This window comes from Pygocentrus nattereri, chromosome 9, assembly GCF_015220715.1.
Source record: "Pygocentrus nattereri isolate fPygNat1 chromosome 9, fPygNat1.pri, whole genome shotgun sequence".
NCBI lineage: Eukaryota > Metazoa > Chordata > Actinopteri > Characiformes > Serrasalmidae > Pygocentrus > Pygocentrus nattereri.
Window position 1 is genome coordinate 39,684,351 of NC_051219.1, and position 17,209 is coordinate 39,701,559.

Here is a 17,209-nt window from a genome sequence, read left to right on the forward strand (position 1 = left end):
TAGATTCACTGTCCACTTTATTAAAAACACCTACGTTGCACGTCCACTTACTGACAACTTAACGAGCTCTGCTGACCTTACAAGTCCTGTATGTCTGTACAGACTGCAGCCCATCTATTGTCAAGCAGTGTCAGCTGCCCTCTGCCCCATTCTTTAAGTCAGTTTCTACCCCCCGGGACCACTTCTGACCGACATTATTTGGGTGGTAGACTATTCTAAGCATAGCAGTGACATGGAAATTGCAGTAGTGTGGTGGAAGTGCACTAGACAGCATTCAAGACCTTCTGCAAAATACTGTTTGTGTTTTTAATTACAGATGATGTTTACCGTCACACATATGATTGACCGGTGATATGTACATTTGACGAGATGAACAAAAGCTCCTGATAAAGACGCCAAGCATCAGCGTGAGCTTCCAAAGAAATCTGTACCACCAGTGCAAAATACTGTCTGTGCCAGCAACTTCTTCAGACGCTCGCTCGTGGCTTGTGTAGGTGGTAAAATGACAACAGAGGTTTATCTTCAAATGATGACTACACTTTGAAGTGACGAGACTTCAAAAGGAGATTCTCAGAGGGACTGAATAAGCACACAAAACATTACAGGTGTACCCAGAATCAGCCTTATTTACAGAATAAAACAGATACTTAAATATTAATTACAGCTAATAGGTTAGTTCTGTAAAGGAGAGGCAGTCACACAAGTAAACTGTGGAGAGACTTCACTGCTTCACTGCAGTACTCAATCAGGAAGGGTCTGATATATGGGCTGTGTTCAGGATGTGAAGTTGAGCTTGAAGAGGACTGTTTGAGGGGTGGTCACATCAGCCACAGCTAACTCCTGTCCATCAGCCAATCCCAGCTCTGCAACAATCCAAAGAAACAAAAACATTAGCAGCTACAGGTAGGGCTGCGTGATAATAGATAAAAGGATAAATTATTTAAATATTACACCGGAATTGCAATCCTAACTGTTTAGCTAATTTAACCAAAACACTTTTCTTGTCCATTATTTCAAACATTGTTACACTGTACACTATAATGCTGTGTCAAAATAAGACTGATATGTAGGCACTTTTAACTGATTATCTTTCGAATGCTAAATATTAGACAAATTAGACAAATAACTATCCTATATATAAATGATAAAGCAATTAACTGACAAACAACTGTTTGAGCATTGGCAGTTTTTTTTTTTTTTTTAAAGAATATTATTGCCAAAACTACAGGCCCCATCTGAACAGACATGTTCTTGAATTTTATACGCAAGGACACAACAAGCAAATGATTCCAATAGACACACATTATATTGCCAAAAGTATCGCTCGTCTGTCTTCACACGCATATGAACTTGAGTGAGATCCCATTCTTAATCCATAGGGTTTAATATGATGTCGGCCCACCCTTTCCAGTTATAACAGCTTCAACTCTTCTGGGAAGGCTTTCCACAAGGGTTAGGAGTGTATTTATGGGAATATTTGACCATTCTTCCAGAAGCGCATTTGAGAGGTCAGACACTGATGTTGGACGAGAAGGCCTGGCTCACAGTCTCCACTCTAATTCATCCCAAAGTTGGTCTATCGGGTTGAGGTCAGGATTCTGTGCAGGCCAGTCAAATTCTTCCACACGCTTTGCATTGCGCTCAGTGATGTAGGGCTTGGATGCAGCTGCTCGGCCATGGAAACCCATTCCATCAAGCTCTCTACGCTGTTCTTGAGCTGATCTGAAGGCCACATGAAGTTTGGAGGTCTGTAGTGATTGACTCTGCAGAAAATTGGCGACCTCTGTGCACAACGCGCCTCAGCATCCTCTGTCATTTTACATGGCCGACCACTTCTTGGCTGAGTTGCTGTCGTTCTCAGTTGCTTCCAAGTTGTTATATATACCACTGACCGTTGACTGTGGAATATTTAGTAGTGAGGAAATTTCACGACTGGACTCCTGAGAGTGACACTGTAGGATTTGTATATTTAAGCTACACGTATATAGGCTATAGACCAGAGGTCACTAACAGGCAGTCCGCGGTCCAAGTCTGGACCCAGGTGTTGTCCTATGCAGACTGGACCTATAACTGATAAACTTTTTCATTTCCACGGCATGGACCTATTTTAATCGACGTATCTTTTCCAGCCGGGAGACTCACAAACCAATTGCATGCGTTGTTAAATATCACATGTGATGCTCTCAGTCAATCAGATCTGTGCATTATGATGAGCACTGAGACTCGAGCGAGCACACAGGGGAGGGGACTGGGTGAGAGACAGCGGTCAGAGAATAAAGTGAGCCAGAGGGAAGTTTTTTTTTTTTTCCACATGGCGTTCTCTAAAAAGAGAAAACTGACAATGTTGTTGAAAAATTACTGAACTGTACTTTGATTTGACATTCGGTTGTTGACTGCAGAAGATGTTGATATACCTACTTGGCTACTTCAGTAAACAGTACATGGCACAGAATAATAATGCAACTTAGACATGATGAGTGTTCTGGACCTTTGCTTGAGGAAATTTTTTCTAACTGGACCTTATTGAATTTTAAAGACCCCCGCTAAAAACTTTCACCAATATAAGCACTACCTGGATAATCTTTGCCTCTCTGGAAGGACCATCTCTGCCTCTGTACTGGGGGTCTAGGTCTATCTGAGGGATTTCCCTCCTCCTCTCTGTTACCTTTTTAGCTCAGAGTTCTCTTTTTCGTGTTTTTTTATGTTTGTATATGAACAGCCTTCTTACACACATTTACAGTATTTAGTAGACACTCTTATCCAGAGTGACTTACAAGAAGTACTTAGTCACATCGTGCAAGGTTTTCATTTACAGCCATAAAATATCTCCACACTGTGCTCGTCTTTCTCTTTGCCGTGCTCTCAATCACTGCAGCCTACAAGAGTCTGCTCTCGGCACCGCTGAGTCACGCGACAGCATGGCAACAAAACGGCAGAGCAGGAGCAAAGTGTGCATGCAAGATGTGAAAGGAGCGATCTTTGCACAGACAGACTACTTTTTTTTGATGAAGCGAGAGCAGCACACTGAATGTAGAGAACTATCGTTCATATATAGCTAGTACTGATCAGATACTATTACCGTGGTATCGATACTATCGATATTTGGATCAATCCGCCCACCCCTAGTGAAGACGACGCCTTTTGGGCTGCAAGTGCTTTTCAGACCCCAATGTGTGTCTTTACACAAATCAACATTACATTGATGCAGATATTACAACAATAGCAGTTAAGCCACTACATTCACCACTAAGAGACAGCACTGACAGCAACTGAAATTACGCTTCTCCTGCATGTCGTGTGCAATTACACATTTCCACCACATAACAAGAGGCCTCCACGTCCTTAAAATTAACATAGTACAGCTTTCTTTCATAAGGCACGTTAAACATGGTTTGAACCATTTACTTGAGCCTGACAAATGAGTACTACATATCACGCTGCATATAAGGAATATATTTTAATATCTCCGTGCATTAACACTGATTACATTTTGATGTAACTGATAACTGTGTGTATATCAAGTATTTTACAATAGCTTTAAATGTTTTTGGTTTACGATTAATCACCAGCTAATGACTGTCAGTTGTCAGTCAAAAGAATTCAAAATTTCGAAAAATTTGCATCTTTTCCCTCACAGTATGTAATCAAATTGAAACGGCACGTGTCTGAATAGAACAGTAAGTGCATTACGCTTTTTGACAGAAAGACCATTAGCAAATAATTTAAGGCACCAGTGGCCAAAAAACAAAACAAACAAAAAACACACACATACACACACACATACACACACACACACACACACACACAGTAATTAACCTTTAGTTCACCTTGGTCAATTATGTTTAATCGACTGAAGAATCATAAAACTGTTGTCAGATTATTATTATATTAACTGTGCAGTCTTAGTTCATGTCAGTATGAAATAATGTGATGGAGTCTAACTGAATGCACAGTTCATCTCACCTTTCAATGTTTTGCAGAGATTTGGCCTTGTTCTTTCTTCAATTGAGGCGACGGTCTAGACAAACATAAAACGGACATATCTGACTAACATCTCAAACACAGCACTTCTAAACTTCATAAATTAATAGACAGAGTCTTACCTGTAAGTACAGCGTTTTATTTTTGCCTTCAAGCGTTGCAGTGATGGCTGGAGATTTCATTTGTCTGAAAATATGAAACATAACCTACTCATCAGTGCATGACCTCTCAGAGCTCGAAAGGGAAGAAAAGAATATTTTTCCATTAGAAATCTCTTGAGTTATTAAGCTGTACTCACAGAGAGGAATTCTCTGTCAAATACTCCAGTACTTCCTGTAGTTTAGCAGAGGGTGGAAACTGCAGTTTCTGAGGAACTTGACTACATGCTGAGCAATTTTCCTGTTCGACAGAAACAAAGTTTTAAATAGAGAAAAACGCTAAGTACACTCTGAGAGGAGTTCAAATTGTAATAAACAAATTGTGTAATTCATTGACGATTCATAAAAAACAGCAGGGTTACCTTTCGCTCTGCCTCAAAGGTATAAGTATACAACCCATCCACATCATTGAACACCAGATAATTATTCAAAGGAATATAAGCACTGAAAAACAAACATTTATGTAGGCATAATTAACAAGATATTTAGATAATAATGTATTAATTGACTATAAACACACCAAAAGTAACTAATGTTTAAAATTCAAAGTGCTAAATAATTCAAAATTATTTAATACATGTAGAAAATTTGTTCACATGACAGAAGAAAAAAAAAAAAGACAGAAAATTCACCTTGTAGCAATCTTAAAAACTTCTGTAGCACAAGCAGCTGCAAAAAGATAGACAGTAAGTAAAATATGTGCATTAAGTTTAAGGGGTTTTATAATTTGCATCAAAAATAGCATTTATCTAGGTATTCAGGTTTATATACAAGAAAACATCTTGTTTAAAGAATAAGACAAAATAGAAAAAGAGCTTAGAAGACCTAAGCATGTTAAGTACACCAATTTTCTTCAGTTCTGAAAATAAAACTAAGTGTAATGAGCTGAGTAGAGAGGATCAGAGAGGAAATGAGTTGTGTTTGCTTTGAACCATACCAGCGATGACTGCGTTGGTGGACGCAACAGCAGGGATGATTCTTTTAACCACTCCTAGAAACCCAGAACAAGAAAAAAAGTAGAATGCTGAAGCAGAGTACTTACACAGCGTCACATGACAATATGCTTACAGCTAGAAACTCGAAATGCAGGGTCTTTATGGCTTCACCTTGAGTGAGTCTATAGGTAACTCCAGTGATGCTGAACTCAGCTGCTCTTTCCAGAGAGTTCTGAAACACCCACTGAATGTGTTCAGGATTATCACCATCCAGAGCCACACCATCTGCACAGAGCATTCAAATGCTTTAAAACAATACATCTCCCAACATTGGGTTCTTTACCGCTGTTCCAATCAACACAATTAATTGCCAATAGACATGAGGTTTGGTTTAATATAGAAAAGAAAATTCTGTGTGATTCTGAAACAGGGTTCCCAACTCTTTTTAGAAAATCATCTTCCAGAACAATTTCCATGACTTATATACATGAAAGCAGTTGCTTACAAAAAGTCATCTTAAAAAAATGGTGAGCGACTGTCAGCATCCCTAACATTATAATCAACAATACAGTGATGCCTGTCAATCATTAAATTTCAGCTGATGATTAATTGCTATATAACTGTGATTAACAGTTTATTTATTCTGTTTTATTTGTTGCTTGCAACGGTTAACATAAGCATAAAGTAGCCAACAGCTTGAGATGAAATAAGCTGACCGCTGCCCTCTAAATGTGTTATAGTAGTTACACTGTGTGTTACAGGTGTGTGTGTGTGTGTGTGTGTGTGTGTGTGTATGTATATATATATATATATATATATATATATATATATATATATATATATATATATATATATATATATATATATATATATATATATATATATATATATATATATAAAAAAATAATGTATATACAAGTTGTTGGACACAACGACCATACGAAAAGCAATAAGTTATTTATTAATAAACGTGCCCCTGACTACACATCCAAAAAAAGTCAACAGCCTAACAACCTCTACTTTAAGTGAGCAGAAATTACAAAATGCTAAATTACAAAAGCACCGTTCACTATTGCGCAAAATAAAAAGAAATGAAATACTAACAACTATTTACATCAAAACTGTAAGAACTTTTTTGTGCACTGAGACGTATTACCTCAAGCATTTTTATATAAAAGCTACAAAAACAAATGTATTTTTATATAGACAAAAAGAACATATTTATTTATTTGTTCAGTGATTAAGTATTTTTATTTTGACAGTAGTTATTACCGCCTCACAATACTAGGTGTGAGAACAAATCAGGCTTGCAGTTCAGGATGGAATAGTTTTTTTGAGCTGTGCACATGAACTCAAAGTCACTCATCCCCCAACTGGGAGAATAGGGCTCAATCCCAGCAAAGAGAAGCACTCATTAAGCTTGTAGCGATCTGTGCTGTAATGATGTCTCTCCGGCGCAGCATCATAAAGATGCATTTATTATGAAAACTCACATTATGGAAATGATAAAATATAGATTTATTTTGCAGCCCTACATAATAGGTATGAATGGACACTCAAACATTTATTCGTGTTAAACTATATCTGAAAGAACATGCTAAAATATGCCCAGTTGTTTTCCGTGGCTGGAAAAAAGTCTTCAGTTTACACGTTCCCCACAATGTACGGGAACCCTGCGAATGATCAAAACCCAGAGAGTGCCAGAAGTAATGCCTTCACTGACAAGGCAAAAAACCTTTAATCCTTTTAAATGCAAAGTGGCAATTACAATAACTCTCATAATATGTAGGCACTGCCAGAATGAGCATATAGGTACCTCCAAATGGCTTTTCTTTGGGCCACTGCAGTATCCTCACATACTCGATGCAGTGTTCAGGCAGCCGTGGCATTGATGCAATAGTGCACATAGGGAAATTAATCTTTAGGGGGGGAAAGAAATAGACAAACCAGCAACAGAATGAGAAATCCACTCAGTCTCAATAGTTGGAAGAAGATAACTGAAGAAACTGCAATGATGACATACTCATATCAATGTAGCATTACAACAACCTGTGCTGAATTAAGGGTGAACTACATCAAACAAACATTAGTACCTGAGGAGGGTACAGCTCTAGTGTGCAGTCTATACACGCCGTCATTCCAGGCAGGATAACCCTTGCGTTCCCCTTAAACCCTTCTGTACCTCCATCTATCAGGGGGATGATGGAGCTAGGATCCAAAACCCCATCTTCATACACCAACAGTGACAACTAAGGAGAGCACACACGACCACTGTCAGGCAAGAATACAATGATTACATACTTCTAACAGGAGAAATGGCCATATGAATATTGTGGTGGTGCTGTGGCATGAGAAACTTTATATGCCACTGATAGGCATAAATGCACATCACCATCCTTTGAAGCAGGATTGCTTTGATCTTACTGAAATCACAGCTCTGGATTTTGAATAAATACAAGCAATTCAGCTCTAAGACAGCACCGTGGATCAACCGGCCGCATTCTAAATAAATGGAGATATTTAGACAATGTAATGTCTGAAATGGAAAAACCAAAACATGCACTAACCAGCATTCCATTCATCCAGCGGCGAGCGATGATAGAGTCCAATCCACACACGATAATGTGGAATTCTGTATAAGAGCCAGAGCAAAACAAGATGAAGCAAAAGTTCCTGTACATTATATTATAGCTATATAATATCACATAAAACAATAAATTTCAACTGTAACCAAATAATCAGTTATTATAGATTATTCTGATGATTTTGATGATTGAGAAATCAAGTTGTAAGGAAATCATAAATAAATAAACAAACAAACAAAACACCCTAACAAAGCATGTAGGCTTTAAAAATGGAAAAAGATTTTACTGGAACAAGATTAATGAAGGCATTTCTTCAAAAAAAAAAAAAAAAAAAGTTCTTAATTGAAATTATATATAAATATTATGCAGCTTAAACATTTCCACCTAGAAGAAAGGTTCAACAGTAATCACAGCATAATTAACAACCGGATTCATCCAAAAGGTGTTTAATTATCTTCTTAAAATCAAGTAACCTAGTTCATTCAAGTAAACCCAACTGCACAACCCAAAAAGCCCATTACTCTGAATATGAAACTTACGTCTGTAAAATGATTCATCAAAATCTTGAATTTTTTTGAAGTGGCTTAAGTGCTTATTAAGGAAAGAGAAATCACACCACCACTGGGTTACAACTAAACATTCACTTTGTGTGCATGCTGTGAAGGATACGGTACAACGTGACATCCAGGAACCCGACTGTTCACAAAGTCAGCTGCCACCTCAGCCTTGGGCCGACCTACGTCTTTAGACCTTTGAAGGAGATGTGCAAAAAAAGAAAGCCAACAAGGTCAACATGAAAACTGTGACTGCTACAAATGAGAAAGATTTCAACTCAAACCCAGAGTTCAGAGGTGAGTGGGTGCATAAACTGCAGTCTTGCCTGAAAAGGAACTGTCTGTTCAGATTGGACACATCAATGGTGTCCATGTCTACGACGTGGATATGGCGAAAACCTGACAGTGCCTGAAACAGAGGGATGTGTCAAACGCTCACTGCAATAAAGTGACAATAATCAATTGTATCCCCTGTATTTGATATATGCATCGTCTTGTACTAATGGGGCGCTCACCACTGGTTATATATAAGTAATTGAGCAATTTACTGATTATTCGGACAATTAGTCAGAGACTGTAAAAAACACTGCCTGCCTTTCAAAGACTCAAAAATGCTTTACTAGAAAAGAATAAATCAACTGCCTTTAAAAAATAACTTCAGTGAAGGAACAATATTAAGAATATTTACTGCACTAAAATCATAAAATTATGATGTCATCGGACATTAAGGAAACATGCCATGTTGAAATACTGGCTTCTCTGACAACAATGCTATAGCCAATTTGTGTTTTGGCCTGTGATCCCACCTGCTGCCGATTTCCAAGTACCATTCTGACACCCCAGACTGCCAGATATAAATCAAATTGGCATGCAAACACGGCGTGCTGCAGCCATGGTAGCAAGCAAACAAACTGGATCAGCAGAGATAATGTTAGCAAAAATGTTAGCAAGATAACACCTTGAAAAAACACCTAGGCATCCTTGAGCTCTATGACCACAGACAAAGTAAAACTTAAGGAAAGATGGTGATAACTTAGAGCCCAGAAGGACTGAGACAAATACTGAGTTGGCAAATTTTCTCAGGTAAGCAAAACTCATCACAGCTACTAATAGGGATGGGCATTTTAAGTAATTTCAACAATGGAGAGGTCACATTCATACGCTGTGGTATGTGAACAATTGGGTTATCAAAGCAGCGAGTATTTGAGACTCAGACGATGAAGTGATCCTGACTAGTGCTGGCTAATGACGTCATGCTAACACACACTAATGCAAAACTGCTCTCAGTCACATCTACAGAGCTTGGAGTCTGGTGAGGAGGAGACGGGCACACAATTCTCCCCAATATTTTAAATTCAGAATGCAGTACCGCTATTTTAAACCCCTGTTGTCAGTATTACATACTGTTCCTTGAAGAAAAATGTGGTCAAAAACTAAACCAGTAGGAGCAGAGTTGGGCAGTATTCACACTTTTAAAGCATCTCCACGTGGTATATGGTATTGGGAGGAAACGTAAACGTGTAAATGTGTTCCAAGTGAAAGAAAAGAATTTTGATATCTTTTTATTTATACTTTTGTGTTGTCTTACCCTGCATCATTTAAAAAATAATACAAAAAAAAAAATCTACGTTTAGTTTGCTTACTCGGTCACCAAATAGGTGAACTAAGTGAATTCCGAAGCCATCATTCAATACATATCAAGTCATGTATCTAAAAACTGATCAATCATAAATGGTGCTGTTAAATAAGAGAGAGGAACTTTTTAGCTTTAACTCAGCTAGCATGAAAACAGATCTGCTCAACACAGAACATGGTCATTTAATTAGCCAGAATCAAACAACACAAATCAAGTTTAGATGATGATTAAAACCTGAGTGAGTGAAGTCGAGAAGTATGGCGAAATAAAACCTGTTCTGTGGCGTTTGGCTCCGTAGCTCGATAAGCTAACTTAACGTTAACTTAGCAACCAGGCTACAGACGCAAACAGTGCCAAACATCATAGCCCAAGTTGGACCAATGGGCAAATGACAAAACAAGTGTAAATGATTCAAAAGTAACGTCTAAAAGACAGCAAAAGTCGAGTGATTAGTGATGGTGTGACAGAAAGCTGAAATCAAACCTGTTCTGTGGTGTTTGGGAATGCAGCATTTTGGCTACACAAACAAAGGTTTATTTAGCAGGCCAAAGGTGCCACATATCACAGCACAGGCTTGGTTCCAGCTAACTAAAGCTTAAATGACATCGGTTTTGAGTACACACTATATTTCCAAAAGTATTCAGTCACCAATCCAAATAATATAATTCAGGCGTTCCAATCACTTGCACGGCCACAGGCGTATAAAACCAAGCGCCTAGGCCTGCAGACTGCTTCTACAGACATTAGTGAAAGAATGGGTCTCTCTCAGCAGCTCAGTGAATTCCAGCTCGGTACCATGATAGGATGCAACCTTTGCAACAAGTGAAATTTCCTCATTATTAAATATTCCACAGTCAACTGTCAGTGGTATTATAATAAAGTGGAGCGATTGGGTACGACAGCAACTCCATGAAGTGGTCGGCCACGTAAAATGACAGAGCAGGATCAGCGGATGCTGAGGTGCATAGTGTGCAGAGGTCACCAACTTTCTGCAGATCCAACTGCTACAGACCTCCAAGCTTCATGTGGCCTTCAGATCAGCTCAAGAACAGCGTAGAGAGCTTCATGGAATGGGTTTCCACGGCCGAGCAGCTGCATCCAAGCCTTACATCACCAAGCGCAATGTAAAGCGTCCAATGCAGTGGTGTAAAGCGCCGCCACTGGACTCTAGAGCAGCGGAGACGTGTTCTCTGGAGTGATGAATCACGCGTATCTGTCCGGCAATCTGATGGATGAGTCTGGGTTTGGCGGTTGCCAGGAGAACGGTTCTTGTCTGACTGCATTGTGCTGAGTGTAAAGTTTGGTGGAGGGGAGATTATGGTGTGGGGTTGTTTTTCAGGAGTTGGGCTCGGCCCCTTAGTTCCAGTGAAAGGAACCCTTAATGCTTCAGCAGACCAAAAGATTTGGGTCAGTTTCATGCTCCCAACTTTGTGGAACAGTTTGGGGACGGCCCCTTCCTGTTCCAACATGACTGCACACCAGTGCACAAAGCAAGGTCCATAAAGACATGGATGAGCAAGTTTGTTGTGGAAGAATTTGACTGGCCTGCACAGAGTCCTGACCTCAACCCGACAGAACACCTTTGGGATGAATTAGAGAGGAGACTGTGAGCCAGGCCTTCTCGTCCAACATCAGTGTCTGACCTCACAAATGCGCTTCTGGAAGAACGGTCAAATATTCCCATAAACACACTCCTAAACCTTGTGGAAAGCCTTCCCAGAAGAGTTGAAGCTGTTACAGCTGTAAAGGGTGGGCCGACATCATATTAAACTCCATGGATTAAGAATGGGATGTCACTCAAGTTCAACTGCATGTGAAGGCAGACGACTGAATACTTTTGGAAATCTAGTGTATCAGAGGGCACAAAGTGGATGATTGGTGTTGGAGTGACCATACGCAGGTTAAACTGGCCCAAATCTAATTTTTTGCTCTAATCTGTCTCAGATCTGATGCTTTCAGGGCTGTGTTCATACGCAAATCTGATCTTTTCAGATTTGTGGCCATGAGCCTTAATGTGATGCTCAAATTGGAATTCATGTGCTTTCTTTCCGCTGTACATGCATCATCATTCAGTGTTATCATGGCAGCAGTGTCGACCAGAAGTTAAATCCTGTAACCGGTAAAGAAGCAGCACCTCTCAACTTTTTCGCCTGTGTCTTGCTCTAATAATGAAGCTGAGAGCCGTTCAGAGTAAATTATCTTCACAATTATCTACACATCTATCTACCCCTGGTCTGCGGGGTAGTTCATTTGCTGATGACGTACGTGATCCACGTGATTCATTCATGTGACATTACTGAGTAGGATGTGCGCATGTGGATCATTTTAGTACACCGGCTTGTTCACATTAATGACAGATTTGATTCACTTACCTAAACGAGTGTGAACCATTCTGTCAGGGAGACTGGATTTGAGCAATGAGGCTTGTAATAAGAATGTAGCTTAATTTTTCTCTTCTTTCTACCGGTGCTGCCAATTAATATGCTTCTTTAAAAATATAAACGAGTGGAATGTGTTTATTTTGCCGTTCAGATGTAAAATAAAACTGACGAATTATCATTTTGAAATATTACTATTATTTTTAAATCTTGGAGTTACTTTTAGAACACCATATTATTCCTTATTACCATTATACTACCCAACCCAACAATTAAAATACGCATCTTGCATATGGCTAACTCACTTCAATACTTGAGAAAGTCAATTTTAGGGGGATTTTAATAAAGTAAAAGTGACAGCCTCATTCTGAATCTCCAAACTCAAGTAGCAGGATTTTACATTGCACAGAAAGTTCCAATAACATAAGAGCATGTTTTCAGTTCCATCAGACAACATTAGAACTTTACCAGGTTCTTTAGCAGCTCACAGCCAAGACCCCCTGCTCCGATCACTAGAATCTTGCATGTTTCCAATAAAAACTGGAGTGTCTAACAAAAAAGGGAAATGAAAGTAATTCATCAACTGAAACGCTACAGATAAACATTTGGTAAAATAGATATTTGTTCAAAACTTTTTAGTGGCTCACCTCATCACTCGCTTCGAAATCAGGATGCGTAAAAGGGCCAGATCTCTCCAGAAACTTCTGAACGTGACTCCATCGCCCATCCCAATCACCACTGCTGCCGACATCCACTGCCATTCTGGAGAGAAAAACCTAATCACTGCATATCGAATTACGCTCAATAAACAGACCAATAAAATCATGAACAGCTTAAACAAACACTACAGCCTGGCCCGTGGACCAGTCATAATGTCCAATAACAGTCCAAACACCAGACAACAAGAAAAATATACACACACATCTCACACAATGTGCACAAGGTTAGTAGATTAACCACACAACAAATCTGGAATTTATTCATATCGAATTTTATTTTGCAGGGGAGCTGAAACAGGATCATAATCAAAACATAAGTCGTAATATAGCCTTTACAACAGGCTCTGACTCTTCTTTCTTTCTGAAACGAATGAACTTTATTTATACTCAGATTCTTATCTAATGATTTGAACCATTCTAAATTAGTGGAAATAATTAATTCGCCTTTTAGAAGAATTTCAATTTCAATATATTATCACTAATAATAGTCAAAATTTGAATCTGTATCACAGACATGCCCATTGCTTTCTTTCGAGCATCTCTAATGTTTTTTCATGGAAACATCAAAATATATATTTAAAATATATATATAAAAATGGTAACTTGGTTATAGTCAATGACTTGACCCAGACTTGTAATTGATATGTAATTGTGCTTTTGTGATGTTTCAGTTCTGAGGGGTGTAAAATGTTGACATGCTATACTAGGGATGGCCAACATGATGTTTATTGCTGTTGCGATCTATTATTTCACGTAATATCACAGTATGTATTTCTGAGCGCATCATGGATATCCTCAGTACTGACAAGAGACCACTGACGAACCACATTCCATCATAAAAACAGCTAAATTTAGCACATTATTTAGTGCTTATGTCTTGTGTGGGAAACATTCCCTGGTATTTGGGGGGGTTGGGACATGTTCGCTGGCTACTAACTTCAATGGCAATAAAACAAGTGTTTCTCCCCCGACATTCATTAAGATCTTACATGTTGTTTTAATCTTCGGCTTTAGAAATGAGTAACAGTGCACTCTTTCTACCAGTCTTTTGGGAAATTGGGCTTGTTTTCAGCTTTGAAAATATTCTACAGCATATTGTAAAGCTTTTTAGTAGTATCCTGGGCGTAGTTACAGTTGCTAAGCTATAAAGTACCAACTGGGTGAACGATCTGCAACAGCACAACCCTGAGACAGCTGTGTGCTGCGTCATGAGTTGCTACGCTCCTGAACGAAGCAGGCTTCTCCTTTCCCTGAATTTGCACTGTTTTCCACTAACGGACAGCATAACGTCATATACGTCATATGATTGAGGGGTTACTCCGTATTTTGATTTTGAGACATTCAGGTGGTCCTTGATTATATGGAATAAAAATAATTAAATTCATACTTATTATGATAGCAAGTTCTTGAATAAATGAATATTTTTATATAAATGTGACCATATTTTACACACACACACACACACACACACACACACACACACACACACACACACACACTTTTTAAGGCTCAGAAAAACTAAATAGTGTGATGACCGTGTGTCAAAGTGACTAAGTATTATAACATTATATTATATGTGCCATATCACCCACCCCAACAACATATTCAATTTTATACGAGGCAGTTTAGGGTATTGTATTGTTCACAGGGCCGTTGCTTTAAAATTCACTGTTTTGCTCAAAGAAATGCTCCTCTACAAATGTCTTACAAACAAAACTTGGATAATTAGAGCTTCACACCATGAAGACGGATGGAACTAACGTTGATCGAACTATTAAATACAGAACTAAATCGAAAAATGACACGGAACCTGAAAACAGCTGAGACTTATTCGTTACACCCTGCTGTCAAACTGGGGTGTCACTGTACAGCAGCGCCAGCTCTCCCTGGCAGCCTGTCTGTTATGGAACCAGGCGACAAAATCAGGAACCGACACTGATTTAATAAAGAGAAACTTCCAAAACAAAATAAAAGGATTTGGCGCAAATATGCTACGTAACGTTGGCTACAGTACCACATGTGAAAATTCATCACCACTTCATATCGTCTAGCGAACGTTCCTCGTCTCTCGTCTCCGCGAGGGCCTTGTTTACTTGTGCTGACAAGCACGGAGGCTAGTTAGCCGCTAGCCAGCCCAGCTAACTTAGCTAATATCTTGCCATGAACTCCAAACAGAAAGGTTTCTTTCCTCCTCGCCGTTTCTGGCTGCTCCGGTCTGTGTTCTGTACTTTTTTATCGAGCGCCTATACTCGGTTTAGATGAGAAAGGATGAATTTTCACACTCCCTATGCTGTGCAATACTCAAACCTGCAGCCAGCGCTTAGCATTTCATCACTAACTTCTCAGTCAGCTCCTCTATTCTCCTTCTTTTCTTCTCCCTAAAAAGAGAGAATAAAAGAAGGTTCAAGCACACTCGTATAGCACCAGGTAGTTATCCACACATTAGCATAACCTGTTCCCTAAATATTTGGTTCATTCAACGCTACTTACGGCTCGTCCCCATCCGCCATACTTTATGCTTTCACCCTGCCATACCTTCCCACAATGCACTGCCGCCGGCCCCGACTTTAAGCGTAGCCTGTGAAGTTTAGCGCGTCCCCCATTCACCGTCCTCGACTCGGACAATGTCATTTTATTCTCCCTGATACTGTTTGATCGGTCAGTCTTCCAGCTTTAGCCGATGACTGGCTTTAACTCTTTAACCTGGATTTTAATTTACAGCCCCACTTACTCTATAGGTGCCCTTTGTAGTTCTATAAGTACAGACTGTAGTCCATCTGTTTCTCTCCATACCTTTTCTTCAGTGGTCAGGACCCTCATGGACCCTCACAGAGCATGTGGATCATTCTCAGCACTGCAGTAACATTTACATGGTGGTGGTGGTGCGTTAGTGTGTTGTGCTGGCACGAGTGGATCAGACACAGCAGCGCTGCTGGAGTTTTTGAACACTGTGTTCACTCACTGTCCACTCTATTACACACTCCTACCTTGTCGGTCCACCTTGTAGATGTAAAGTCAGAGACCGATCGATAGCTCATCTGCTGCACAGTTTGTGTTGGTCATCCTCTTGTCCTTCATCAGTGGTCACAGGACGCTGTTGGCTGGATATTTTTGGTTGGTGGACTATTCTCAGTCCAGCAGTGACACTGAGCTGATTAAAAACTCCAGCAGCACTGCTGTGTCTGATCCACTCAGACCAGCACAACACAGGCTAAAACACCACCACTATCACGTCAGTGCTACTGCAGTGCTGAGAATGATCCACCTCCCAAATAGTACCTGCTCTGGGAGGGTCCGTGGGGGTCCGGATCATTGAAAAACAGGGTAAGAGGGGGCTGACAAAGTATGCAGAGAAACAGATGGACTACAGTCTGAAATTGTAGAACTTACAGAATCTGTACTTCAAATTCATAATATTGTTTAACTTTTCAAAATGAATTTCACAGGGCAGCATCAACTTTGTTGGTTAGAAGGATTTTTTTGGAAGTGGCCAAATGGCTTTCCACTGAATTTTAGAAAACAGGTTATTCCACATATAAACAGCAGGGGGAGTGGTTACAGTGTCTTGAACATGTATTATTTTGTAGATTTCAGGTTTACTAGGGGGCAGTCAACACCAATGTACAGTGTAGAGGCTGTATAGAAGGCATATCACAGTCCTTTGGTTATCGCATCAAAGTTTAGGTATTAATGAACTCGGCATATCAAAGCAACAAGTCCTTATTATTAAAGCAGTTGACTAACCAGCAGAATTACACTATCAAATCAACCCCTTGTCTTTATTGTTCACAAATCAGATGAGCAGTTGGGAGGGAGCTGTATGAAGCCTTGAACTCTCCGCATTCCAGCATATCAGCATTAGACTTTTTAACGCTATAATAGGGCCCAAAAGATGATGTGCGCAAAACAGAAAGGCCACAAAATCTACATGAAAACTGTGACTGCTACGAATGAGAGAGATTTGAATTCAAAGCAAATCTGTGCACCTTTGCATAAAGTGCAGTCTTGCCTGGAAAGAAATTGTCTGTTCAGTGACACTTCACTGGTGTTCATGCCTACGATGAAAAAACTGAAAGTGGTGGACGAAGTACACAAACCTTGACTTGAGTTAAAGTAGAGATACCCAAGATAAAATATTACTCCAGTAAAAGCAGAAGTTCCTTTAGAACTCCACTTGAGTAAAAGTACTAAAGTACACTCACCGGCCATTTTATTAGGTTCAATCAGCTAATCAGCCAATCACATGGCTGCAACTCAGTGCAC

The 17,209-nt window shown here is 39.5% G+C and overlaps 1 protein-coding gene across 4 annotated transcripts in view; it reads right to left on the reverse strand.

The window, feature by feature from the left end:
• LOC108435248 (NEDD8-activating enzyme E1 catalytic subunit) overlaps positions 1–17,209 on the reverse strand; it is a 28,704-nt gene continuing 11,495 nt past the window's right edge. Inside the window, exons 1-18 of one of the 4 annotated variants that reach the window (XM_017710953.2) lie at positions 15,437–15,509; positions 15,286–15,324; positions 12,875–12,989; positions 12,696–12,776; positions 8,540–8,622; positions 8,329–8,409; positions 8,199–8,242; positions 7,642–7,706; positions 7,168–7,323; positions 6,891–6,993; positions 5,246–5,359; positions 5,077–5,130; positions 4,772–4,808; positions 4,502–4,583; positions 4,280–4,380; positions 4,104–4,167; positions 3,964–4,018; positions 1–863 (exon numbers count right to left, since the gene is read on the reverse strand). In XM_017710953.2, the coding sequence (XP_017566442.1) occupies positions 775–863; positions 3,964–4,018; positions 4,104–4,167; positions 4,280–4,380; positions 4,502–4,583; positions 4,772–4,808; positions 5,077–5,130; positions 5,246–5,359; positions 6,891–6,993; positions 7,168–7,323; positions 7,642–7,706; positions 8,199–8,242; positions 8,329–8,409; positions 8,540–8,622; positions 12,696–12,776; positions 12,875–12,989; positions 15,286–15,324; positions 15,437–15,456 (1,383 nt within the window). In that variant the 5' untranslated portion in view covers positions 15,457–15,509 and the 3' untranslated portion in view covers positions 1–774. Of the gene's footprint in view, positions 864–3,963; positions 4,019–4,103; positions 4,168–4,279; positions 4,381–4,501; positions 4,584–4,771; positions 4,809–5,076; positions 5,131–5,245; positions 5,360–6,890; positions 6,994–7,167; positions 7,324–7,641; positions 7,707–8,198; positions 8,243–8,328; positions 8,410–8,539; positions 8,623–12,695; positions 12,777–12,874; positions 12,990–15,253; positions 15,325–15,436; positions 15,510–17,209 lie in introns of those variants that run through there. The other 3 variants (XM_017710954.2, XM_017710955.2, XM_037541019.1) reach the window with 3 other exon arrangements.